Genomic DNA, 25,327 nt, shown 5'->3' on the forward strand with positions numbered 1-25,327 from the left:
TCAACATGAGACTGAATGCAATTCAAGATTACTAAACGCAGTAGTTGGTGGGAATTTAACAGATGTAAATAAATATTTTTTTAATTTAAGGTGGACTAAACACGTGGAGAATGCTGGCACGCCCAAGAAGTAAATAAACTCGTCACGCAATAAGCAAATATCAATGGCCTAAATACGATATAAAGAGGAGGTAATTTAAAATGAATTGCTATGAACTTTGAAGCGTACTGTTGCTATTTTGTGTGACTTGCAGCTCGTGTTTGGCAACAACCACACAGAAAAACATGACGTTACCGAGGTGCCCCTGAACGCAGCAGCTAAGGATCAACCTGAGTCCAACTCGTTGCGACCGTACACAAACTAGCAGCAAGTTAGCACAACAATAACACTTTCGCGGTCACACAAGTGGTTCACCCAAGCTTCGCGTGTATGGACGACTTGTAGGCGCGGGACCGGTCAACGTGCTGCCACCACAGTTGAGAGTTGTCAGTCGGATGGAAGTGAGTGAGACAGGTCGACTTTGAAGACAGACAGGTCGCTTCGCGTCATTCGGAGAAACACTTTTTGACTTTTCGGTTCCGATGTCCACCGGAAACTGCGCGGAGGAGTTGGACTTTGGACTCATCTTCGAGGAGGAGGGGAGACAAAATGCAGGTTGGTAGTACTTAGGGCGACGATAGTTAGCGATTTATGTGTCCACGTCAAGCTAGCAGGAACTTCCGCAAGTTGTACAGGATATCGAACGAATACGTCTTAAAAGTAAATCACACAGGTCTCGAGGGTTAGTGCATGAGGAAGTAAGGAACACATTTGTGAACGAAAAGAGTGGACGACTCGCACATCTTAAAGAACCTGTTTTACATGTTAAATTATTTCATGTTAATGATAAGTATCCACCAAGAAATGGACTGACCTAGTAATTAAGATTCTTTTGGGCTTTCGTTCATTTTGTTTGTAGTGTATTGCATGTGTTTGTAGTTTATAGTAAATTACTCCCTCATCGTTTGTTCAGATTACTTTGAAATCTTGAATAGGAAGTACGTATGTCTCGTGCTGTGAATATGACACGTCCAGCTGTCAGCTGTTGTAATTCAGGTCCATTTTTAAATGTGGACTTAACAACAGGAATGAAGTCAATGTATTATTGTCTTGTACTTGGACTGAGTTGATTTATATTAATTATTTAGTTCATAATGGAAAGTATTCTGAACAAACGTGTGTTTCAACTTTCTTCAGCACATTATTAAATGTATTTCATTAAGAACAACTATTCTGTAAGTGTAAAAAGAATACATTGACGTTTTAAGTCCACCTAGTTATTCAGAGTATGTTTGTTTTTTTTCAAGCAGATTTGAACGTAGCAGCGTTGACAAAACAGGAAGTAGAAAGTTGGAGTCACTTGGCGGAGAAGATTGTTGACATCATGAGTTTGTCTGTATGAAACTACTTCCAATGTGTGTGCTGTACAAGAGCGCTATTGTAGCTATTGTTACTTTGTCGTTAGCATCATCATCACTCCTGCTGTTTATTTGAGAGTGATGTCATGTCAGCGATATGTAAACAGGTATGCAAAAGTCGCTACACGCTAACACCACACCTTTGCAATGCAAACGCTCACAATGTTGTGTTTTGCATCATCACCTCATAGGTCCTCACCTCCACATAAGGACGCAGCAGCAAGCCAGCAGCCAGCAGCCTCTGGCCCCGCCTTTCCACCAACATGGTAGCTTCCCCTCGCAGGGGTCCGCGTACTCGGCCCAGGGGAACCTCAGAGCCTTCGACTGTCCCAGCATCCAGATCACCTCCATTGCAGCAAACAACAATGTGGATAGCCAGCATGCAGAGGCAGTGGGCGGGGCTGAGGGCGGCTACCTGGAGGCTTCCTGGACCAGAGACCAGCTGTACCTCTCACTGGACCCGTGTTACCGTGACGCAGCATTCTGCCCGAGCCCCTGCAGCAGCCTGTCGTCCCGGAGCTGGATGTCGGACCTTTCCTCCTGTGAATCGTTCTCACAAGTCAACGACGATGTAGACAGCGAGCTGCGGGATGCAGCACTGCTTGCTTTGGGTTCGCCGGGCTGCGGAGGGGGAGCCTTTGGTGTAGAGCTGTGGCAGCAGAAGTACCAGAACCCCACCGCCTTCAGCCCGGCACTGTCGCCGCACCAGTCACCGAGTCATTCACCTCGTGCCAGCGTCACAGAGGACAACTGGCTAAGCCGGCGCCCCGCCTCCAGGTCACCATGGTTACTGCTTAATAGTTGATTAATTCACGTAATGAGAGAGGTCACGTTGTGGAGTGCAGTATTAACGTGCCCTCTCCCCCATGCTCCCTCTGCAGGCCCTCATCCAGACCGACGTCCCCGTGCGGGAAGAGGCGTCACGCTGGCGCCGAACCCTTCGCCCGCTCGCCCTCCCCTCAGCGCTCCCCCAGTGTCACATCAGGCACCTCCCCACGGGGCAGCGTGACAGATGACATCTGGGCGGGAAGCCCCGCACTTGGACTTTCGCTCGTGTGCGGCTTCCAGGAGCTAGATGTCCCATCCAAGACCAGGAGAACTTCCGGGACTCAGCTGGCCCTCCTGGCGAGTCCAGCAGATTTGGTTATGGAGGAGTTAAGAGGCGTGGTGCCCACTGGGGAGGAGTCACGTGATTGCGATGGCCTGGCGGAGCTTTTCCTACAGGTGCCGTCCCACTTCAGCTGGGCCACGCCCAAACCTGGAGCCCCTCCCCTTTTCAGGTACCAAAGTTTTTGAGGTAATACAGACACCAATATGTGGTCCGGTTTGTTCTGAACCATGCTTCCATCAGAACCACATCGCCGCCGCCTCTTGACTCACCACTGCCGAGCCACTTTGAACACAACGAGTTGAAGCTGGAGGTGCAGCCCCGCCCCTACCACAGGGCGCACTATGAGACGGAGGGCAGCCGCGGTGCCATCAAGGCAGCAAACGGAGGACACCCCGTCATCAAGGCAAGTGCATGCCCGTGCCACATTCACCTACGCTAAGGTCAAAGGCGATGTTTGACATGCTTCATTTCCTGTTAGGGAGGTCCACTGTGTTACACTTGCTCCCGCTCATTCTCACATCCAGTGAGGTGTGTGTGGTGGTGGTGGGGGTTAACGTGTAACAGATACGGCCGCTCTATTCTGGGCGTGACTTTGTTGCAAGACACATTTACTGAACACACAAGGACACGTGGAGAATGTGCAAAGCAGCTGGATGCACACGACCATGTCCTATTATATAAATATATACACGCACTGTATACACTGTACACACTCCTGATCACATTTTTAAGACCAGTTGAAAAATTTTACACTGTTGGATCTTCAAGAGGTTGTAAGTAGAGCTTCAAAGCTTGCAAAAAGAAGAAATGGGATTGAGACAAAAAAAAATTGGGTGAGGAATTTATTGCAAATAAGCATTAAAGTAAAATAGGCTGTTCGTCAGCTGATCAAAGGTTTAAGACCACAGCCTTTAAAAGCCAAGATCTTGGAAAAAATGTGGATTCAGTGTCATTTTCTGTCAGGTCTGTCCTGATCTCTTGATGGTAAAGGCAAAAGAGCTTTCTCACTTTGAACGCGGTCGGATTGTTGAGCTGCATAAGCAAGGCCTCTCACAGCGTGCCATTGCTGCTGAGGTTGGACGCAGTAAGACAGTCATTTTGAACTTCTTCAAAGATCCTGAGGGTTATGGAACAAAAAAGTCAAGTGGTAGACCCAAAAAAATGTCACTGGCCCTGAGGATCCAATTGGCTGTCCGTCAAGACATGAAACCATCCTCGGCCCAAATTAATGTTGTTACTGGTGCCGAGTGCAGTCCAATAATCATCAGGCGGCAGCTACGAGAGAAGACTTTTAAGAACAAAAAACATCTTCAAAGGCCTCATCTCATCTCCAAAATTACCCGTTTGAATTTGCATGAGAGCACCAAACATGGGACATTGAAGGGTGGAAGAAAGTTTTATACTCTGATTAGAAAAAAGTGAAACCTTGACGGTCCTGATGGCTTCCAACGTTACTGGCATGACAAGGAGATCCCATCTGGGATATTTCCACACGGCACAATGGAGGGGATCTCGTGTGCATTTTCCTTCAATAGAACAATGGCGTTTCAGGTTGTACAGGGGCGTCAAACGGCAGCTGTCTATGTGGAGATGTTGCAGGGGTCATCCCTCATGACCAAAGGCCCTCGTCTGTGTGGTCATGACTGGCTTTTTCAACAGGATAACCCTGCAGTTCACAATGCCCACCTGACAAAGGACTTCTTCCAGAGAAAGAACCTCACTCTTTTGGACCATCCTGCGTGTTCGCCTGCTCTAATTCCAATTGAAAACATTTGGGGATGGATGGCAAGGAAAGTTTACAAAAATGGACATCAGTTCCATACAGTGGATGCCCTCCGTGAAGCCATCTTCACCACCTGGAGCAACATTCCCACTAGCCTCCTGGAAACACTGGCGTCAAGCATGCCCAATCCAATTTTTGAGCTGATTAACGAGAATGGCGCAGCTACTCATTACTGAGTCCTTTTTCAAACATTTTATTTCTATTTTAGGGGATGGTCCTATGGTCGGGGCCGCACGGTGGTCTAGTGGTTAGCATGTTGGCCAACACAGGAACATTCTGGAGATTGGGAAGACCTGGGTTGGATTCTCCCTTGGGCATTTTTGTGTGGAGTTTTCATGTTCTCCCTGTGTGCGTGTGGGTTTTCTCCGGGTACTCCGGCTTCCTCCCACATTCCAAAAACATGCCGGTGAGTTTAATTGGCGACTCTAAATTGTCCATAGGTATGAATGTGAGTGTGAATGGTTATTTGTCTATATGTGCCCTGTGATTGGCTGGCGACTATGTTTGTCTATATGTGCCCTGTGATTGGCTGGCGACCAGTCCAGGGTGTACCCCGCCTGTCGCCCGAAGTCAGCTGGGATAGGCTCCAGCATACCCCCGCGACCCTAATGAGGATGAAGCGGTATAGAAAATGGATGGATGGATGGGTCCTATGGTCTTAAACCTTTGAACATGTGATGAACAGCTTTTTTCAGTTTTTATTTCAATAGCTCTTTGCAATAAATTGCTTATTCAAAAATGTTTTGTCTCACTCCCATTTCTCCTTTTTGTATTTTGAAGCTCTACTTAGAACCTCCTTAAAATCCAAGAGTGTATATAGTGTATGTATATATATATATATATATATATATATATATATAAAATGTATGTGTATATGTATGTATGTGTATATGTGTATATATATATATATATATATATATATATATATACACTGCTCAAAAAAATTAAAGGAACACTTCGAAAACACATCAGATCTAAACTGGGGGGAAAATTATCTTGAATATCTTTCCTGATAATAAGTGGGTGATGTATTAGTAACAAAATGATGCTACATCATTTGATAGAAATGAAAATGATCACCCTATCGAGGGGGGAAATCAAAGACACCCCAAAAATGAAAGTGAAAAAATTATGCAGCACACTGGTCCATTTTGCTCAAATGTCATTGTAGCAACTCAAAATGATTCTCAGTAGTTTGTGTGGCCCCCACGTGCTTGTATGCATGCCTGACAACGTCGGGGCATGCTCCTAATGAGACTACGGATGGTGTCCATAGTGTCCTGTGGGATCTCCTCCCAGATTTGGACCAGGGCATCACTGCGGTATCTGGACGCATGGAGGAGATTCCAGGAGACAGGTAGTTACTCCAGGAGAGCTGGACAGAGCCGTGGAAGGTCCTTCAACCCTCAACAGGATCGGTATCTGCTCCTTTGTGCAAGGAGGAACAGGATGAGCACTGCCAGAGCCCTACTAAATGACCTCCAGCAGGCCACTGGCGTGAATGTTTCTGACCAAACAATCAGAAACAGTCTCCATGAGGGTGGCCTGAGGGCCCGACGTCCTGTAGTGGGCCCTGTGCTCACTGCCCAGCACCGTAGAGCTCGATTGGCATTTGCCATAGACCACCAGAATTGGCAACTACACCACTGGTGCCCTGTGCTCTTCCCTGATGGGAGCAAGTTCAACCTGAGCACATGCGACAGACGTGAAAGGGTCTGGAGATGCCGTGGAGAACGTTATGCTGCCTGCAACATCATTCAGCATGACCGGTTTGGTGGTGGGTCAGTGATGGTCTGGGGAGGCATATCCCTGGAAGGACGCACAGACCTCTACAGGTTAGATAATGGCACCCTGACTGCTATTAGGTATCTGGATTAAATCCTTGGACCCATTGTCAGAACCTACGCTGGTGCAGTGGGACCTGGGTTCCTCCTGGTCCACGACAATGCCTGACCTCATGTGGCTAGTGTATGCAGGTAGTTCCTGGAGGATGAAGGAATTGATACCATTGACTGGCCCCCACGTTCACCTGACCTAAACCCAATAGAACACCTCTGGGACATTATGTTTAGGTCCATCCGGCGCCGCCAGGTTGCTCCTCAGACTGTCCAGGAGCTCATTGATGCCCTGGTCCAGATCTGGGAGGAGATCCCCCAGGACACCATCCGTAGTCTCATTAGGAGCATGCCCCGACGTTGTCAGGCATGCGTACAAGCTTGTGGGGGCCACACAAACTACTGAGAATCATTTTGAGTTGCTACAATGACATTTTGGCAAAATGGACCAGTGTGCTGCATCATTTTTTCACTTTCATTTTTGGGGTGTCTTTGATTTCCCCCCTCTATAGGGTGATCATTTTCATTTCTATCAAATGATGTGGCATCATTTTGTTACTAATACATCACCCACTCATTATCAGGAAAGATATTCAAGATCATTTTTCCCCCACTTTAGATGTGATGTGTTTTCCAAGTGTTCCTTTAATTCCGCTACATGGAAGCTCACGGCTGCTCGCGGCAGCGCGTGTGCCCGCTATGACAGTCCACAAAGCAGCACATTTTGGAGTTTCACTGTGTTCTGGGTCGCAGGAGGGGACATCGCAGAGGCTCCATATGTTTCTCCTAAAAGACGGTGCGTGTAGCACGGGTGGTCAAAACACCGCTGTGGTGAGGGGGGTAGTGGTAATGTAAAAAAAAAAAAAAAAGGTGTTCAAGATCCCGCTGTAAATGATGATGATGATGGCTGTGTTTGCGTGAGAAGGAAGAGTATAACAAGTGGATTAGATATTTTGAGGAGCTTGTTGGGTGGAGCGTTGCAGAAGAAGAAGAGCTCAAAATCTTGAGGGGTGAAGTTGCCAGCGCTGTTGCATCACTGGAGAATGGCAAAGCCCCGGGAACAGATACGATACCCGCAGAGCTGCTGAAAGAAGAAGAAGCTGTGGATATGCTGCATAAACTGTGCAACCTGATCTGGAGAACCAGAGAATGGCCCAAACAGTGGACACAATCACTTATAGTGCCACTTCCGAAAAAAGGCAATCTGAAGTGCAGCAACGACAGAACAATAAGCATGATCAGCCATCCGAGTAAAGTGTTGCTGAAGCTCCTGGCAGACCGGATGAAACCTCAGATAGATGCTGTACTCGCAGAAGAGCAAGCCGGCTTTCGGGCTGGAAGGTGCACTGTGGAACAGATCTGCAGCTGCCGCATTCTGTGCGAAAAGTTCAGAGACCATCAGCGAGAAATACACCATAACTTTGACTTCGACTTCGACTTCAAGAAAGCCTTTGACAGGGTATGGAGGAAGGCACTATGGTATACAATGTGGAAACATAACATCAGTCCAAAACTGATCCAACTCTGTGAGTCGCTATATGATAATGCCACTAATGCAGTGATGTATGACAGCAGGACTCTGGAATGGTTCCAAACCGATGTTGGTGTCAGGCAGGGATGCATTCTCTCGCCAAGCCTCTTCAACCTCTTTCTGCAGCAGATCATGATGGAAGCACTCCAAGATTTTGATGCCACAGTCGCAATCGCGGGAAGGCCAATCAGCAATCTGAGATTCGCTGACGACATTGACCTTGTTGCTGGAAATGGAGAAGAGCTAGCAGAGCTAGCAGAGCTGACTTCGCGGCTAAACACTGCCGCGAGCCGATACGGCATGGAAATTAGCCATGAGAAAAGCAAGAGAATGACGACTTCAAGACAGAATAAACAAGATGACGAAGCACAGGAGATACGGGTGGACGGACACGCGCTGGAGGAAGTCCACCAATTCAAATACAGTCAAACTTGTCTATAGCGGCCACTAGAGGGAGTCTGCAAAAGTGGCCGCTATAGACAGGTGGCCTCTATAGACAGGTTGGCGTCCAGTTTGAATGTTGACCAGTAGAGAAAAAAAAAAGAAAAAAAAAAGGGGGGAAAAAAATAATAATGTTGACCAGTAGAGGGCACTGCGGACTGCGGATAAAAGTTGAACAGCACTACTAGGCTTGTTATTATCATGGTTCATGGTTTTAATCCTGAACATGCATGAGTCAAACAGTAGCACATCACATAGTACAATTCACAATTTTGCATGTCCAAAAAGGAGTAGGAAGAAGCAAAGCTTATTTAATCCTACCCCTCATCAGTTTCACATCAGTTGCAATACATTTATTCACCTCTTGTTCTTCCAAGTGTACTTTGTAGGTCTACATGACAATGTAGTGCAATCATAGCCAAGGTTTTTACTTACTAAAAGGAAGCTAGAGGCTTAATAATAACTGATAGAATATATCCATGACCCACAGAACAAAGGTGTGCTAGTAATGTCTTACGCTTGTTTTTAATATTTTACTTTTTATACGGCAGTGTCATTACAGCTTTAGTTCATCAGGAAGTGACGGGAAGTGACGGTGGGCGTCCCGAGCAGGAGAGCTAGGCTCAGTGCTAGCTGTGAGTTTCGAGAGAGTTGGGAAGTGTGTTTATGTTGGCGTGGATGTAAAGTCCTGCAGTGTTCTCCGCTGTTAATAAAACAATTAAAGTGCATCGGCGACATGAGTCTCTCCTTCCCCACAACAAGCGGCATTACAGTATTGACCAGTGCACACCAGGAAATAAACGGTGTCACTTGTTACAGGCATTGGCTGGACAGCTATGTAGTGGGGCTTGTTTAACCTTTGCCTTGTGGGCAAGCAGGAAGGAGAGACGATGCTGAGAGATGTGTGTGTGTTCTGAGCAGCTGTCTGGTGGCCGCGTTCAGTAAATAAAGTTGGCAGAAGCAACAGGAGAAGTTTCCTTCTTTGCTTCGGAGTTGAATAACACTGACAAGTTAACAGACTAGTAGCGAACGGAAAAGAAGACGGCTTTGTTTGTGTCGAATACAGAAGATGAGGACTTTGGCAGGACTTTGATGGATTTGTGGATGCGGATTGATGAAAAATAACGTGAGTACATTCTAAAATACTTCAATTAAGTACAACCGAACTCAGTTTTGCTCCAGCTGCCGCATGCATGCTAGCGTATGTTTATTTTTTTTTTATTGTAGCGTCGCTGGGAGCACGTCCTGTTCCGAGCCTAATTAGCGGTAATGTTTTGGTGCAAATGCTCTGAAAGTTACATGTTTGACCAGGAAATAGCAAGCTCAAAAGAAGACGGCTTTTTATGTGGAACAACTGACAGTTTGTGTGGATCTTGTGAATGATTGTGACTGAGCTAGGACTCAGTAATTAAAGTCTACAGACGACTGCTTCATTGATTGAAAAACAAAACTTTTTCGTGCATGAAGCTTCTACTTGAGTTGGTAATTTGGCTGCTATATGCAGTCAGATATTGACCAAGGGAGACAAAATGGGTGGCCGCTGGCCGCGTTGGACAGGTGACTGCTATACACAGGGTCTATAACATGTAAATTTGCTGCGGGGGATTTTTCAGTGGCTGCTATAGGCAGGTGGCCGTTCTATAAAGGTGGCCGCTAAGACAGGTTTGACTGTACCTGGGCGCCAAGATGAATGAAGAGGCCACTTCAGCAATAGAAATAAAACCTTGAATGGCCATGGAGTAGCTGCTGCTCAGTTGGCCAAGTTGAACCACGTCTGGAGAAGCAGAGAGGTGAGAAAGAAAACAAAGATTGAGCTGATGAAGGCACTGGAGACCTCGATAGCCCTATACGGATGTGAAACATGGACGTTGAGCAAGAATCTGGAGAAGAAAATAGCCACTTTCGAGGTGAGATGTTTCCGCCGATTACTCATAATTCATTGGCACGATCGCCGCACCAATGCATCGGTGCTGGAAGACATCAGGAGGAAAATCGGGGATTATGAACCGCTGCGGGACACAATGAAGAGAAGGAAGCTGCAGTGGTTTGGACATGTCACTCGACGGCCAGGCACACTAGCGCACACGGTAATGCATGGTCGGGTGGATGGGCGGCAAGCTCCAGGAAGATCAAGGAGGAATTGGGTGGATGATGTCAGGATATGGGTGGAGAAGCCGGTGGAAATCTGCATGAGAATGGCACAGGATAAGGAAACCTGGAGAAGGACATCTCAGTGCCCCAATGGCAGAAATGCTACGGGTGTGACCTGACCTGACCTGACCTGTTGGGTATGGTGGAGACAGGGACCTGACAATTTCTGAGCCTGGTGACGTCACGATATGTGAAACGGAGAGGGCTCTCAGGGTGCTGAGATGTCTCCAAGGATGCACTGGTGTTGGAGTGGTCAAAGGTATAAATGTGTGTTCAAGTCAAAGAACACGGCAGGTTGTCCTCGGTTTGGTGGATTTATTTCAATCAGTGGCACAACAATATACAAGAATACAAAAATGTCACTGAATAAATAAACAGTAAATTAATGTAACTAATATTACACATAAACATAATGATTAGCCAAAGGCACATCAAATACAGAACTCAATAAGGAAATTAAGTCAATATGAAGCTTATTTATATAATAAATCGCTATACAGTTAGCTTGAATGCTAATCTTAGCATTAATGAACACAAGCGTTACACTGAACAAAAGTGTACAATAGAACTCACACAGATCCAACAACTGAATTAAAACCTCACCTTTATGCATTCACGCACAGCATTAACTTGGGAAAACAAGGATGAGGCGCAAGGAAGGAGAGGAACGGTACATCTGCCTGTACAGCATTCACTGACAGCCGAACACAGTAGGACAAAATAACGCCCAAATCTAAACATTATCAGTGGAGCAGAAACAACACAAAACATGGTAAATTATGGGCTTTTTAACAATATGCAAATTAGATGAGAGAATTTGCTCCGATCACAAACTTTGGGTCATACTGATGATTTTTTTCTCATTTACAGTATGCCTTGATCGCTAACCATTTTCAAGCTGGATGGAAACTCTGGCGGGTTAATTCAGATGTACAATTTGCTACATTTTAGTATGCTGGAAATTACACTGAAAAAATGCAAATTTACCTTAAATTACGTGACGTCTTTGAACATAACCACTCATTGCTCATAACACAGTTTAAAGTGTGATTCAATTGTTCTACTACTATTAAAGAGACTAGTCCATCCATCCATTTTCTATACTGCTCATTAGGGTCGCGGGGGTAAGCTGGAGCCTATCCCAGCTGACTTCGGGCAACAGGCGGGGTACACTCTTGACTGGTCGCCAGCCAATCACAGGGCACATACTGTATATTAAAGAGACTAGTGTTAGACAAATAGATTTTTAGACTTGCGTGGTATCTTTTAGCTTGATTTAAATTTTCACAGTTCATTTGGAGCTGTTGATACTTACCAATATATAGAATCCTGCCCTGTCATTGATCATTCTCTTCATTAAATACAGTAAAAATGGGCATATTTCACACATAGTTGCTAATGGTGATTAATGATTAAAGCCCTAGTATGTGTGTGTGTGTGTGTGTGTGTGTGTGTTAAAGAAATTGAAATATTAGTCAATGACAACACAACTGAACACAAAATGCTGGTTTTAAATGAACATTTTTTATTGTTAAGGGAGAAAAAAAATCCAAACCTACATGGCGCTGTGTGGAAAAAGGCCAAAATTCCTCCACAGCGCTGTGAGAGACTTATTGGGAGTTATTGCAAACAGTTGTTGCTGGTAAGGGTGGCCCAACCAGATATTAGGTTTAGGGGGCAATCAGTTTTTCACACAGGGCCATGTCGGTTTGGATTTTTTTTCTCCCTTAAAATAAAGTTTCATTTAAAAATTGCATTTTGTGTTCAGTTGTGTTGTCATTGACTAATATTTACATTTGTTTGATGATCTGAAACATTTAAGTGTGACAAAATACAAATGCAAAAATATAAGAAATCATGAAGGGGGCAAACACTTTCACACCACTGTATATAGTACTGTATGTAATGTCAATTCTGGAACTATAGCGGGTTTATTTAGCTGAAGTGCAAAGAAGGAAGGGCCTTAATTGGAAACAGGTGATAATTGGAGAGGCTGAAATTTTAAAATATCATTAATACATAAACTTTTTTTTATGATTTGGAGTCCATGAGAAAGCGGAAGGGAAAACGTAGCTCTGTTTGACCACATCAACAGTAAACGCCAAGGAGCAAAGTGCAGATGACTATCGCAAACACGCATGACTTTCACAACAACAGCTAAGTAGCAACATTTTAAAACACATGCAGAGGTAGATAAAGCTACTGACTGCTGACCGCTTGCAATACTTTAAACTGACATCTTGTGGGGTTAGTAAAACAAAAAAACTACATCAGGGGATTGCCTGCAGCCACAGCTGTTCATGCCAATGATTTTTGACCTGACGCTCATTAGAGAACCCTTTGGCTATTTGCTTTTGTAGAAACCAGCCACTATAGGAGACTACGGTTTACAGAGTACAATAAAATAATGCTCATCTATGTCTCCCATTTTCTTTTATTTCAATGAATAATGTGACTCATTATCTGCACAAAAAGATAAATGTAAAAACTAAATCATCTTGTATGTTTCCACCAAGAAAACATGAGTAGTCTTGCCTGTTGCCATGAACATGTGTGCGTATGTGTGTCTGTGTGTGTACAGTTAAACGGCCCCTGTGAGCGTCCCGCCTCCTTGATGCTCTTCATCGGTACAGCGGATGAGCGCCACCTTCGCCCTCACTCCTTCTATCAGGTCCACCGTGTGACGGGCAAGACTGTGACCACCACCTGCCAGGAGAAACTGCTGGACAGCACCAAGGTCCTGGAGATTCCGCTGCTTCCGGGGAATATGTCTGCCAGGTAACCATGGCGACAGGCATCCTGTCAGTACAAAATGTGTAAAGTAATTATATAGTTTACATCTTGTTTTTGTTTCTTCTCGTCAGCATCGACTGCGCGGGAATCCTCAAGCTGCGGAACGCCGACATCGAGCTGAAGAAAGGCGAAACGGACATCGGGAGGAAGAACACCAGGGTGCGCGTTGTGTTCAGGGTCGGCATCCAGCAGTCAGACGGCTGGACGTTGTGGCTGCAGACGGCATCGGTTCCTGTCGAGTGCTGTGAGTGTGACCTCTGACCAAAACGTTCATCAAGATCTTCATCGTCATGCTGTGTTTGAACGGTTCAGCCCAGCGTTCGGGTCAGGAGCTCCCTCATGTGGAGAGCTTCAGTCCAAGCAGCTGTGTGCTGCATGGAGGAAAAGAGCTCCTCATCATTGGCTCCAACTTGTCATCTCAGTCCAGAGTGGTTTTCTTGGAGAAAAGTCCTGGTGAGCTCACGTGGACTTACTCTTGAAATCAAGAAGTCAATAACTTCAATTATTTGCGATGTCTTCTCAGATGGACGAGTCCTGTGGGAGACGGACGCCAGAGTCTTGCCTGCCAAAAGCTGTAGTGTAAGTTGGATTGGATACAAACAAGATTAACACTGTCTACTTCCTGGAGGGAACGCATCATCATGTGACCACTAATGTCCTGTCTCGGTCAGTCCAGCATCACTGTGGACATCCCTGCATACAACAGGACCACCAGCAGTCCCGTCCAAGTCCTCTTCTACGTTTCCAACGGCAAGAGGAGAAAAAGTCAGAGTCAGAGCTTCACCTACCTGCCCGGAGCCACCAAGCTACTCCCCTTCGCCATCTCTGGCGGCCAAGTGGTCAAACGGGAGTGCTGGGAGGCAAACATGGTGTCCCTGAATGCACCTGGCCCTCGCGACGGAGAGGTGGTCTGTTACGCCCCATGTGACCTGGCAGTGCATTGTAGGCAGTTGACCCATAGCGGTGCTCGGCCGCACCATTCACCTCCTCCTCCTCTCCCACATGCCTCCCTCGACGTCACCGCCATGATGGCCCCCGTCATTCCTGGGATGGAGCAGGCCCACAAGGAAGACTGGTTATGGGGGCCGGGCGGTGGGCTCAGCATCAAACAGGAGCCAGAGGACACACCCCCTGCGGCCTCTCTGGGCCTCCAGGAGATCACGCTGGATGACGGTAAGATTATCCATGTTGAGATTTTGCCCATTATCGGCTCCAGGGTTTGGTTCAGTGTACCCTTTGAGTACGCAAAATTGAAATGTGACCCCACACTATTAATAATAACTGTGTGTGTGTGTGTCTGTTGGTGGGCAGCACCTGTCATTGGGCTGATGACCCCCCACACACACACACAACTCTCCCAGCACAACGTCCTGTTGGTAAATACACTGAATAAAAAAAAGTAAAATGTGTTACAGCGCCATTACTAATGTGACGTGATGGGGGCTGGTAGGCGGGGCAAAACATAACTCTTGGCGCCAAATGGCACATGAAAGGATCAATCTGGATCCAAATCATGTGACTTGTTTCTGCATTACAAGCGCGAGTACACCCTCTGCTGGATCCATGTGTCACTGCACTTAAAGTGACCGGTTCAGTCTAGGGAGTAGTCGAATCAAGTTGCATTTATTTGCGTCTATCGTTTCCTATTGTTCCAGTCAATGAGATCATCGACAGAGACATCAGCAGCCTGAGCGGTGCCACTCGCCACAACCCGTTGGACCAGTACCACCAGTGCAACTGGGAGTACAAGTCGAGCGACACCACCTTACCGTTCTCTGACGGGCCGCCGTAGTTTGGCGCAAAACACTCAAACTGACCCAAGTGCCTCCGGGGTGAGGGGCGGGGCTCCTCTTTCACAATGGGCGGAGCCAAACAATGCTTCAAAAACTTTTTATTGGCCAGTTAGAAATCTATTTTTGATACTTGTGTTTCCTCTGCTGGATCATGTGACTGCTGTGTTGCTGTGCGGCTGAATTAGACAAGTCCAACAAAAAGTCGCTTTGTGTTCTCTTAATTCATGAATGAGTGAATATTCATTTAAAAAGCTGCTGGTCCGGGTCCATCTGAACAAAGCAGAACTCGTCCACCAACTGTTGGGACGTCCAACAGCTCTTGGTGCAAGTGTAAACCAGAACCGTCCCAAACTCCAGCTCGGCTGCGCCCCCGCCGTCCTTCCAGCTCAGCAGATTGACAAGAGCAGGCATCAGTTGCAACTCCAATATCCGCGGGCCTCTGCAGGATCCACACAGCGCCACCAGCTGGCCCACGTTGGCTGGCGGCTCTGAGATGAAGAGAGGTTGTCCTCCACGGCAGTAACGCAGGACTTGCTGCGGACATGACGAGATCCTTTTCATGAACCTGGAGAAGGCAGCGTCGCCGTGACGGGCTCGGCTCTTCTCGTACTTCTCTTCACCGCCATCCAACACCCCCACAGCCACGCCCTCTCTCCTCTCATAGTCCCTCAAAAGCTCGTGGGCATGCGCCAGCTCATCTTCCTCTGCCGCCACATCCAGCTCGTCTACCACGCTGATGAAGAACGGACACAGGATGGGAATGTCTGTCTGCTGCTCTGCAAGATGGAGACAGTCGAGTCTGTTGACGACATCCTCTTCCGCAATGTGAATATCTGCAATGTAAAACACAAAAGTACTTTTTCATACACGTATTTGCTTTCATACTGATCCATGCCACAAAATACAAATATACAATATTATGTAACTCATGCACATTAGTCAACTGATTTGACAAATTGTATTTTGGCGCCCTCTAGTGGTTTCCATCATTAATTGCAGAAAACGTTCTGTAGAGAAGAGACATGACTTACCTGGTTCCTCCTCCAGGACCTGCTTGTCCATCTTAACATCTCCAACATCCTCATAGTCTATTCCCCAGTCATCAGCGGAGTCACACCAGTCGCTAGCTGACAGAAGCGCATCCTGTGCCGGCTCAGGCTTTCTGGAAGTCCGCGCTGCTTTCACCTCGGCCTCTAGGCTCTGAGAGCGGAGCGCTGCCCAGCTATCTGAACGGCCTCTGCAATCTTCCGCCGGGCAGGCGAACAAGTGGATGGTCCTGTGGTAGGGGGATCCCTCCAGGGGACAGTACACCTGCACCACATGTGTTAGCGGCGATGAACATCGTCTACAGCGGGGAGACATGGGAGGAAGGCACGGTAACCAGTCCGGATGTCCTCCGATTTTGTTGGTGAGGAAAGATGATTGGTACTTCGTGTCGTCAAACTCTCCATCGCACAAGCCGAGAAGCGTCGACTCTGTAGGCGAAGAGGCCATCGCACGTTTCAAGCAGCCATTAGCGGAAGTGATCTATCAAAACAAGACTTCTTCTTTTGGTGATTAACTATGACTGGCAGTTATTGTCACCGCCTACAGGACCGGAGTGGAACAGCAAGAAAAACCATCATGGAGAATGACCCAAAACAATCGCAAAACTTCCAGCACTTTGCTCTTCAACATTAATACTGATAATAAATTATAATATTCACTAATAATTTTATATGGTCTAAAACCTCAAGGTCCTTCAGATGTAATATACCATGAAATAATTATTCCATATATATGTCACTATGGAAAAGAAAGAAAAAAGAAATCTGAAGATGGTTTTGTCATATTCATCATTTAGCAAAGATGAAGCAATATTAAATAGAAAAAAGTTGCACACAAAGCCTCCTGCCAGTGTAACAGTGATCATCTCGCGCGGTCCAGCCATGCACACTGCCGGGGCTTGATCTGCAACCACACATCACCTCCGAACGAATCGCATCGAAGCCCTTAAAGTGTCAGGGAGAGAGATTTACTTTGTTGTCGGACAGCTACAGTAGATAGCATCTGTTACACCAGCAGGGGGCAGTCAGTCTAATTGTTACTAATATCTATAACCGTTGTTCATCTTGTTCAGTCCTGGTCTTCATCAGTGTACAGCGGTCCTCGGTTTGGCGGGAGGTCAGCTTGGATGCGCTGCCAGCGGCGAGGAGGCCAGATGATATGAGACGCCCGACCATGAAGCAGCCCCAGTGACACCTGGCAAAAATGGAACCGCATGATTTTATTCACTGGTTCTGGTTTTATTTTTCGTTTTTCTGTGTGTGGTTACCGGGCCAAAAGTGTTGCTGTCCATACTGTGGCCGTGATGGTCCCCCTCGATCCAGAGGTGCCCGTCAGGAACGCGCACGTAGCGCTTCTTGTAGCCCAGTGTCCTACAGGAAGGAAGACGTCACAAGAGCTCATGACGGACAGAACACGACAGCACTGTGAAGCGTTTTTATAACAACTACCTGATGAAGTCTCCCTCCAGACCGATGACCCGCTTAATGATCTTTTGCTGAGGGTTCCTTGGTGACCTGAGGTGATACAGGGAGTACACTTTAACATTAGCGGCCATGAAAGGGCTGGTTTCCTGTGTCTGACAACTAACAAGTGACTTGACTCACATGACGGACACAATGTCACCTCTCTGCACCTCATAGTTCCTTACACTCCAGCGGTTCAGGAGGACCACATCACCCTCCAATACTCCTTCGGGGTTCAAAAAAGGCTGCACATGGATAGATCATGTTTTTTGTTTTTTTTTTCCTGCTTTCTGTTAAGTCAGTGAAGGTCTCACCTGCATGGACGCCCCCTCCACCCTAGCCACATAGGCCCAGCGGTCCAGAAAGGTCACTGTGACGGGGACAGCCACAAAGAAACCACTCACAAAGAAGCGCAGGTAGCGGCGTCCGGCCGTGGCCTGCTTGGCCATGCTCACCTGGACGGGAAGTAGCAAGGAACCTGAGACGAGCACGCAAATGAAAAGATTTTGTTAGAAATTAGCAATTGCAACTGCAGAGCATCAGATCAAATGACAACCTGCAGGCGCTGACATGCTACTTTTAAAACTTCAAAACACATTCCTAATTGAAGTTCAATTTGCTTTGCGCAAAACACTCAGAAGAGTCAACGGACACTAGCGTCCATTCACTGCAACCTGCGAGCTACAAGGCGAACCACCGAGCTAACAAAGGCGAAACAAACACAAAATAATGAGTCACTCCCGAAATACCCTATTACTAATTTAATTTAATTATTATTTTAGCCAATAACGGAAGTTTGGAACAAACTATGACAGCTAGCATACACAGCTATTATAACACCTACCAGCATGTGCTCCAACTTCCTGTGGCGCGCTACGTTACTCCCAGGTCCTCATGGTTCGTTTTATGAAACTGGGAAATCTGATATTTCTCACAGCCAACGATGAAAGGTATATATAAACACGGCTCTAAAACGGAATTATCAATCGTGAATTTGCGGCATATTTCTGTACCATACCACAAAATCTACGTCAGCGATTAGATTACATAAAGTCCATTTATATTTTGGTTACACCGCCTGTCACGCCGGAATGCATCATGAACTACACACTGACGTCATGAGGGTCGACTGCGGTTTGCTTGTGATTGGTCAATTGCGAGCTGTTGTGGTCATGTGACGCAAAAATGGCTACCAGTGACAACGAGGAAGATGGTATGCTGAAGTTTTTTTTCGAAGATTTAACAATGTTATTTTTTTTGTTTGAAATAGTTTAATCACAAGAATGTTAACTTGTGAGCGTGTTGGGTATAAAACGCTTCGGCGACACCTGCTGGAACTGTTCGTCTTAAGTATATCTGCTAATGCTAACAAGCTAGCTGATTAAAGTGTAAACATGTGTAAAGGGACACGTGTCCCCGTCAGAATAAATATATGTTGTGTCAATGTAAGAGTTAGTGTGCAAATATGGGTGTTCACACTTCAGTTGTTGCTCTCTCAGGTCTGGACCACATTCTGGAGCCGCTGTCTTTCCCAGAGCAACCAGGGACTGGTCCTGATGTCCCCAGTCCACATTGTCTTGGTCCACAGTGGCCTAGCGGAGAGACGCTGGTGTGTCTCTTCTGCTCAAAGTTGCTTCCTGTGACGAAGAAGGACGCCCTTCTCAAACACCTTCTGTTGGAGCACAAGTTGGTCATTGCTGACGTCAAACTCATTGCCGACCTCCCAAAGTAACGTAACCCATTTTGCCGTATTTGATTTAACATGGCATATTTAGTTGCTCTTGTTGTTTACTGTCTACAGGTACCTGGCGCACTGGAAAGGTAGATTTTTGGAGCAGCCCATCACCGATTTCTGCAGTGTGATCAAGACCAACTCAACTGGGCCTGTCGGTGAGTTTTATTGTTGCATTTGAAGTTTTGCTTTTATGGTGTGTTTGATGCACCATCAGCCAGTCCGCTCCAGGTTGTTTTGTAGCCTCTAGAACAGTGGTCACCAACCTTTTGGAGGCCAAGATTTTGTCATTGTGCCTTTGCTCATGGCGTCAGTTCCATGAGAAAACCACAACTCTATTTGGCTTGTTGGCTTAGTGCCATGGGCGAGTGATGGTGGTTGAGGAGGGAGGAATTGGTCAATGCGTTACAACAGTCAGCCCTAATGAGCCACGTTGCCGCAGCTCGAAGATTTTCTTGGAGGTGCACCGTCTATGGAGTTACATTTGTGACTCAATTTTGACGTAGCAAAGGCAGATTTTCAGTCGCATTAACATGCAAAAATTACTGTTATGTGCACAGATACATCACTGCGCTCTGTCACCCCCTCTCTCGCAACGTCTGCATGCTTGTTGCTCAACGCTTGTTGCTTGCGCGGCGAGGTGAGCCGATGTGTATGCGCTGGTACCTCCAGCTGGGTTTTGGGGACTGGGCTCCTGGATGGGACTTGCGGGCTGCGTGCCTGGGGAGTGGCGAGGCGTATGGTCGTGTTCACTTGACCGAGTGCGTGCCTGTTGGTCACTCTCCGGGAGTGGAGGGCACTGATGTGATAATGTATATTTTTTCTAATATTCTTTCGATCGACCGGCAAAGTCCCAAAGATTGACTGGTGGATCGCATCCCCTGCTTTAAAGTTTAAGTTAGAGTATTTTTGCAGTTGATGCCCACGTATGTGTGTCCTCTAAATGTCCCGTGACCTGACCTCCAGAGCAACAGGAGCACTACTTCCTGCTGTGTGACGTCCTTCCAGAGGACCGAACCCTTCGAGAGAAGCTCCAGCAGAAACGACTGGTAAGAATTGTGAGGTTAAAGGGCTTTTTTTGAGGGTGGAGGGGGAGTCTGTGGTGTCTCTCTGAGGGTGTGACTGATCGACAGGAGGAGGTGCTGGAACAGCAGCAGAAGGAGCGAGAAGACTGCAGCTTCCATCGCATCTGCATGTTCTGCAACGACGAGTTCACTGGAAACAGGTCAGACAGCGGAAGTAGCGGGTTGTCTTATCAAAGTCTGACACAGTGTTACATTCTCAGGTCGTCTCTGCTCAACCACATGGCCAGAGAACATTCCTTCAGCATCGGGCTGCCGGACAACATCGTCTACTGCGAAGAACTGCTGGACATGCTGCAGAGCAAAGTGGACAAGTCCGTTTTCACGCCATCGGCTTCTTAACATTTGTGGGTCTTTATGCAACTGAATCATCTTGGTTGTGTGTCAAGTCTGCAGTGTTTGTACTGTGAGAAAACCTTCAGAGACAAAACCACGCTGAGGGATCACATGAGGAAAAAAGCTCACCGCCGCATCAACGCCAACAACCACCAGTACGACCGCTTCTATGTCATCAACTATCTGGTGGGTGAACTGCACTTTCTTTTCTAATAGAAATATGAGTTCATTCGAAGGAGGCGGTAATTTCCTTTAAATTCATTTCCTTCTTCTTTTTCCGCAGCACACCCTCACGTGTGTGACTGTACAGTTACTTTTTTCATTTGGATGTAGTGTATTAACATACTAGGCCTATTATCACCTACAAACATTGCTGATCATAATTGTGGTATTTACTTTTTTTTCTTTTTACAGTAAATGAATTGATGAGATTATTGTCTGCACTAAAGTTGAGACACTGATCATGTGAACTCCTCCAATCAGGAGCTGGGGAAGACCTGGGAGGAAGTGCAAAGTGAGGACGACCGTGAGCTGGTGGACGACGAAGACGAGTGAGTCCAAGTCGCAAGAGCTCATTTTACGTTTGATGGTCTCTAGGGATGTAAATCTTATTGTGATAGATGATTCGATACGCAGGTTAAGATACGATATGTTTTAAAAAGAGAACGATTCGATACAGTGTACAAACAATACAATTCGGTTGTTGATGTAGGCATTCATCTTCAGGCGCTCCTTGAACGCACCATCTAACTTTCTCCCACGCTGCACAGGTAGACTACTATACTGTATTTTCCCCCTTTCTCTTTCACCTCATATTTGGTCTCAAATGCTGATACTGTGTGGGAATGTATAAGATTTGATGACGTTACTGAGTGCTACTGTGAATTTTTTTTGGTGCACCTCTCTGGGGGAAAAAAAGTCCAGGCTCGTCCTGGTGGATGGTGGCTCTGTATTAATGTAGAGCTTTTAATTTGATGTTGTTCCCGTCTTAGTTTTACAAAGTACATAACAAATAAGATACATTAGATTGCAGTAGACCATTCCAGGGTGTACTCTGCCTCTCGGTCAAAGTCAGCTGGGATAGGCTCCAGCATACCCCCGCAACCCTCGTGAGGATAAGCAGCATAGAAAATGGATGGATAGATTGCTATAACGTACGTATGTTTGGCTGATGTGTTGAAAAACTTTCCCGGTGACTACCTAGCGTGCTGCTAATGTTATTTAGATACATTCTCATCTTCAGTCCTGCTAAGCTACTAAAGATTGTTGCACAACAATCGTTTGCCGGTAGCCCAGGCTCTCGCGTCGTTTAAGAGACGGACTGTCAACCGGTTGCTAGTCTTGCGATACCCGGTGCATGTTTCTACAATTTATTTATCTAAGGACTTATGCTTGATTCTTATTGATCCAGGAGGCCTCTACCGATGCAGCCGCATCTCTTGCTTGTCAAACCGGATATCCGGTCGCCTCGGTTTATCGTTCACATCCCTAACGGTGTCTAACCGCGTCCACATGTCTCACAGCGACTGGTCCGACTGGCGGTCTCATCCGGTCTCGGTCGTGTGTTTGTTCTGTGATCACCAGTCTGAGACCATGGAGCAGATCTACACTCATATGAAGGTACCCACCAGGAAATTCGTGACATGTCCACCGAAAGAGCACAGTACTCATGAGAATGTTCTTCACTGCCCGTTTTCTTTCAGGAAATTCACGGCTTTGATCTCCATCAGCTGAGGGCTCAGCTCAGTAAGTATGACTTACACAAGTACCCACAATGCACTTGTCTTTCACTGCATCACAGTGTCTGTCTTCCTCAGACCTCAGGTTCTACCAGCAGGTCAAACTGGTCAACTTCATCCGCCGCCAGATCCACCAGAACCGCTGCTACGCTTGCCACGACAAGTTCCGGTCCAGAGGTGACGTGCTGCGTCACATCGTGGATAACGGTCATGTGATGAAGCTCCCGCCCGTGTCCACGTGGAACCAACCACAGTGAGTCCAATGCATGCTGATGCCTTTGAATGTCTCTATTTATTATATAGCTACAGTCAATTCACCTCTAACCTCCTCAGGTACTACTTCCCCACCTATGAGAACGACGCCCTCCTGTGCACTTTATCTGACAGCGACGGCGATCAAAGTGATGAAACAAATCAAGAAGACGTTCCCATCATTGCTGAGGACATTATGGACCTGAGACTTGTGAAGCAGAAGAGCATCCTTAATCAGCTGCTCAAGAATCCAACTGCCTCACACTAGAACCTTCTTTGTTTGTTTGGACCACCATTTTGTTTTTTGAAACAGCAAGGCATCACTTGGACATTTTGGACATTTGACCTGACTGAACGCCATACGTTTACTCAATACAAATACATGTATAAAATAAAAATGTCTTAATTGTATGTGTTTGTCATACCTCGCATACCTTTCACCAGAAAGGACATCATCAGCATAATACGTACATCCGAGCTCAAGGGTGTCCAAACTTTTTCTAGTGAGTCAAAGGATGAAAGGGCCACTTTCATATTTGGTTATATGCTAAGAAGTTATAAATATTTCAAGGAAATCAGCATTTCAGCTTTTGTGATAGAGGTGAAATGTGACTAAAATGACGTTTTTTCCCATAACTATTAGTTTTAGTTTATTTGGTTTTGTTTATTTTTGGAAAATCGTGACCCTTTTTCTCATTCCGTTACAACTTTTTTTATCTTGATAATTTGATTTTATTCTTGTTAAATTTTTATTCTTCTTTCCATTTCTGTTTTTTTTTAATTTTCCAACTATTTCAACTTTCCTCTCAACTTTCATGTCGTAATTTTGACTTCATTCCCATAATACAGTGGTTCTCAATTATTTTCTGTCATGCCCCCACTGGGAAACACAAATGGTTTCGCCTCCCCCCAATTTGAAATTGATATCTATTTGTTTATCTGTACTGTACAGACTGAACTCGAAACTGAAACCAGCGAAATGTGACAAAATGGAGAACGGTGAAGCGTATTCAAGAGTCAAATTGCATGCAAACTGCAGTTGTATGACAAATTAATACATGTTGCACTAATATCAAAAGTCTTTTCTGCCTCTCACGCCCCTGCTGACAGTTCACCGCGCGCGCGCCCCACACCGTTTTTTAAATTAATTAATCATGACTAATCATCATTAGCAACTATGTGTGAAATATGCCCATTTTTACTGTATTTAATGAAAGAATGATCAATGACAGGACGGGATTCTATATATTTCTAAGTATCAACAGCTCCAAATGAACTGTGAAAACTTAAATCAAGGTAAATGATACCACACAAGTCTAAAAATCTATTTGTCTAACACTAGTCTCTTTAATAGTGGTAGAACAATTGAATCAATTGGTTGTGTTCAAAGACATCACGCAGTGTAATTCCCAGCATACTAAAATCCCAGCAGTATCCCAGCTACTACATCCCTACATACTACATCCCAGCAGTATCACCCAAAGTTTGTGATGAGAGCAAATTCACTCATCTAATTTGCATATCATGACGTCACCAGGCTCAGAAATTGTCAGGTCCCTGTCTCCACCATACCCAACAAGCTCCTCAAAATATCTAATACACTTGTTATACTCTTCCTCATCTCTCACGTTGAACACGTTTTTTGTTGTTTTTTTTACATTACCGCTACCCCCCTCACCACAGCGGTGTTTTGACCACCCGTGCTACACGCACCGTCTTTTAGGAGAAACATATGGAGCCTCTGCGATGTCCCCTCCTGCGACCCAGAACACAGTGAAACTCCAAAATGTGCTGCTTTGTGGACTGTCATAGCGGGCACACGCGCTGCCGCGAGCAGCCGTGATCTTCCGTGTAGCGGCACTTCGAATCAAACTCATTAAACTCCTTAAGAGTTATGAAGTGAGTGATTCATGTTTTTCTTTACCTTTCCTGTTTATTTATCCACACACACGCATTATCAAGCAGTTTTTGTGATGTTCGTAGTGTCAATGAATGCATCTCGCGTTCTTGTAATGAGAATGAGAAAGATTGAACGGACTAGAGACGTGTGTGAGTTGGAGATACATACTGTATGTGGTTTTGCTGTGTGTGTTCAGGTCAGAATTAAGTTATAAAACAGTGTCAGGCTCTGTGTGACTATGAGAGGACGCGCCACTGTGCTTATGACGACGGACTCATCTGCCAGTGATGTCATGATCTGTGTGCTGCTCTGCTGCCCTCTGGTGTCATCTCTTTGCAGCACACCCCTGAGTCCGCAGGAAGGCTAATTGGACACACCTTCAGACAATTAGCCATCGTCCCTTTTTAAACTGCAGCCAGACTCATTGACAGTGCCAGATTGTTGTCAGCCCTGTGTCAGCTACCTGCTCTTCCCAGCATCTAGTCCTTCGTGTTGCTAGCTTAATACCTCGTTATTTCCTTGCAGTAGCGTTTTTCTGTTTTTCATTTCCTGCTTGATCGTTCGGCAGCGGCTTTTGTTATTTTTTCCCCATGCTTACTTTTTGTGGAGCAATTTCTGTTCTCAGTTTTCCCTTCTAGCGTTTTGTACCTGCAGTGTTCTTGTTTCTTAGTTTATTCCCCGTGACTAAGTCCGGGTGGTTTTTGTTGGACTTTATTTCCCCTTTTATATATTTGTGTATTTTTTCCACCTTGTGGTTTCCATTTGTTATAATAAACTTTTGTTTTACGGACTGCTTCGACTCTGCATTTTGGAATCCAAAACCCGGCATAGCCGAACCGTCACAACAGCAGCATGCTTACTCTGGTGCGCATGCGTTAAGT

The 25,327-nt window shown here is 46.0% G+C and overlaps 4 protein-coding genes across 5 annotated transcripts; 2 read left to right on the forward strand and 2 right to left on the reverse strand.

The window, feature by feature from the left end:
- The first annotated feature begins 322 nt into the window (after window positions 1-322).
- On the forward strand, window positions 323-15,722 carry nfatc3b (nuclear factor of activated T cells 3b). 2 transcript variants are annotated; one of them, XM_054776717.1, is made up of 10 exons: window positions 323-654; window positions 1,649-2,234; window positions 2,339-2,737; window positions 2,809-2,971; window positions 12,891-13,087; window positions 13,174-13,346; window positions 13,415-13,555; window positions 13,626-13,681; window positions 13,774-14,275; window positions 14,758-15,722. In XM_054776717.1, exons 1-10 carry the CDS (start codon window positions 582-584, stop codon window positions 14,892-14,894), a joined length of 2,427 nt encoding a protein of 808 aa, XP_054632692.1. In that variant the 5' UTR covers window positions 323-581; the 3' UTR covers window positions 14,895-15,722. The 2 variants fall into 2 exon arrangements, with proteins under 2 accessions (XP_054632692.1, XP_054632691.1); XM_054776716.1 differs by having other exon boundaries at window positions 13,774-14,909.
- On the reverse strand, window positions 10,616-16,407 carry pdcd2l (programmed cell death 2-like). Its single transcript, XM_054776720.1, has 2 exons — window positions 15,927-16,407; window positions 10,616-15,728 (listed from the first exon to the last, which is right to left on the reverse strand). Exons 1-2 carry the CDS (start codon window positions 16,387-16,389, stop codon window positions 15,136-15,138), a joined length of 1,056 nt encoding a protein of 351 aa, XP_054632695.1. The 5' UTR covers window positions 16,390-16,407; the 3' UTR covers window positions 10,616-15,135.
- Window positions 16,408-16,997: 590 nt separating this feature from the next.
- On the reverse strand, window positions 16,998-18,414 carry immp2l (inner mitochondrial membrane peptidase subunit 2). The gene is made up of 6 exons (XM_054776721.1): window positions 18,250-18,414; window positions 17,720-17,883; window positions 17,547-17,650; window positions 17,391-17,456; window positions 17,210-17,312; window positions 16,998-17,136 (listed from the first exon to the last, which is right to left on the reverse strand). Exons 2-6 carry the CDS (start codon window positions 17,852-17,854, stop codon window positions 17,011-17,013), a joined length of 534 nt encoding a protein of 177 aa, XP_054632696.1. The 5' UTR covers window positions 17,855-17,883; window positions 18,250-18,414; the 3' UTR covers window positions 16,998-17,010.
- Window positions 18,415-18,534: 120 nt separating this feature from the next.
- Window positions 18,535-22,957, forward strand: znf277 (zinc finger protein 277). Its single transcript, XM_054776718.1, has 12 exons — window positions 18,535-18,618; window positions 18,905-19,133; window positions 19,207-19,295; window positions 20,104-20,186; window positions 20,271-20,362; window positions 20,423-20,533; window positions 20,609-20,741; window positions 21,039-21,106; window positions 22,079-22,175; window positions 22,259-22,301; window positions 22,373-22,547; window positions 22,628-22,957. Exons 1-12 carry the CDS (start codon window positions 18,591-18,593, stop codon window positions 22,812-22,814), a joined length of 1,335 nt encoding a protein of 444 aa, XP_054632693.1. The 5' UTR covers window positions 18,535-18,590; the 3' UTR covers window positions 22,815-22,957.
- Window positions 22,958-25,327: the final 2,370 nt, after the last annotated feature.

The sequence above is a fragment of the Dunckerocampus dactyliophorus genome, chromosome 5 (assembly GCF_027744805.1).
Source record: "Dunckerocampus dactyliophorus isolate RoL2022-P2 chromosome 5, RoL_Ddac_1.1, whole genome shotgun sequence".
Lineage (NCBI taxonomy): Eukaryota > Metazoa > Chordata > Actinopteri > Syngnathiformes > Syngnathidae > Dunckerocampus > Dunckerocampus dactyliophorus.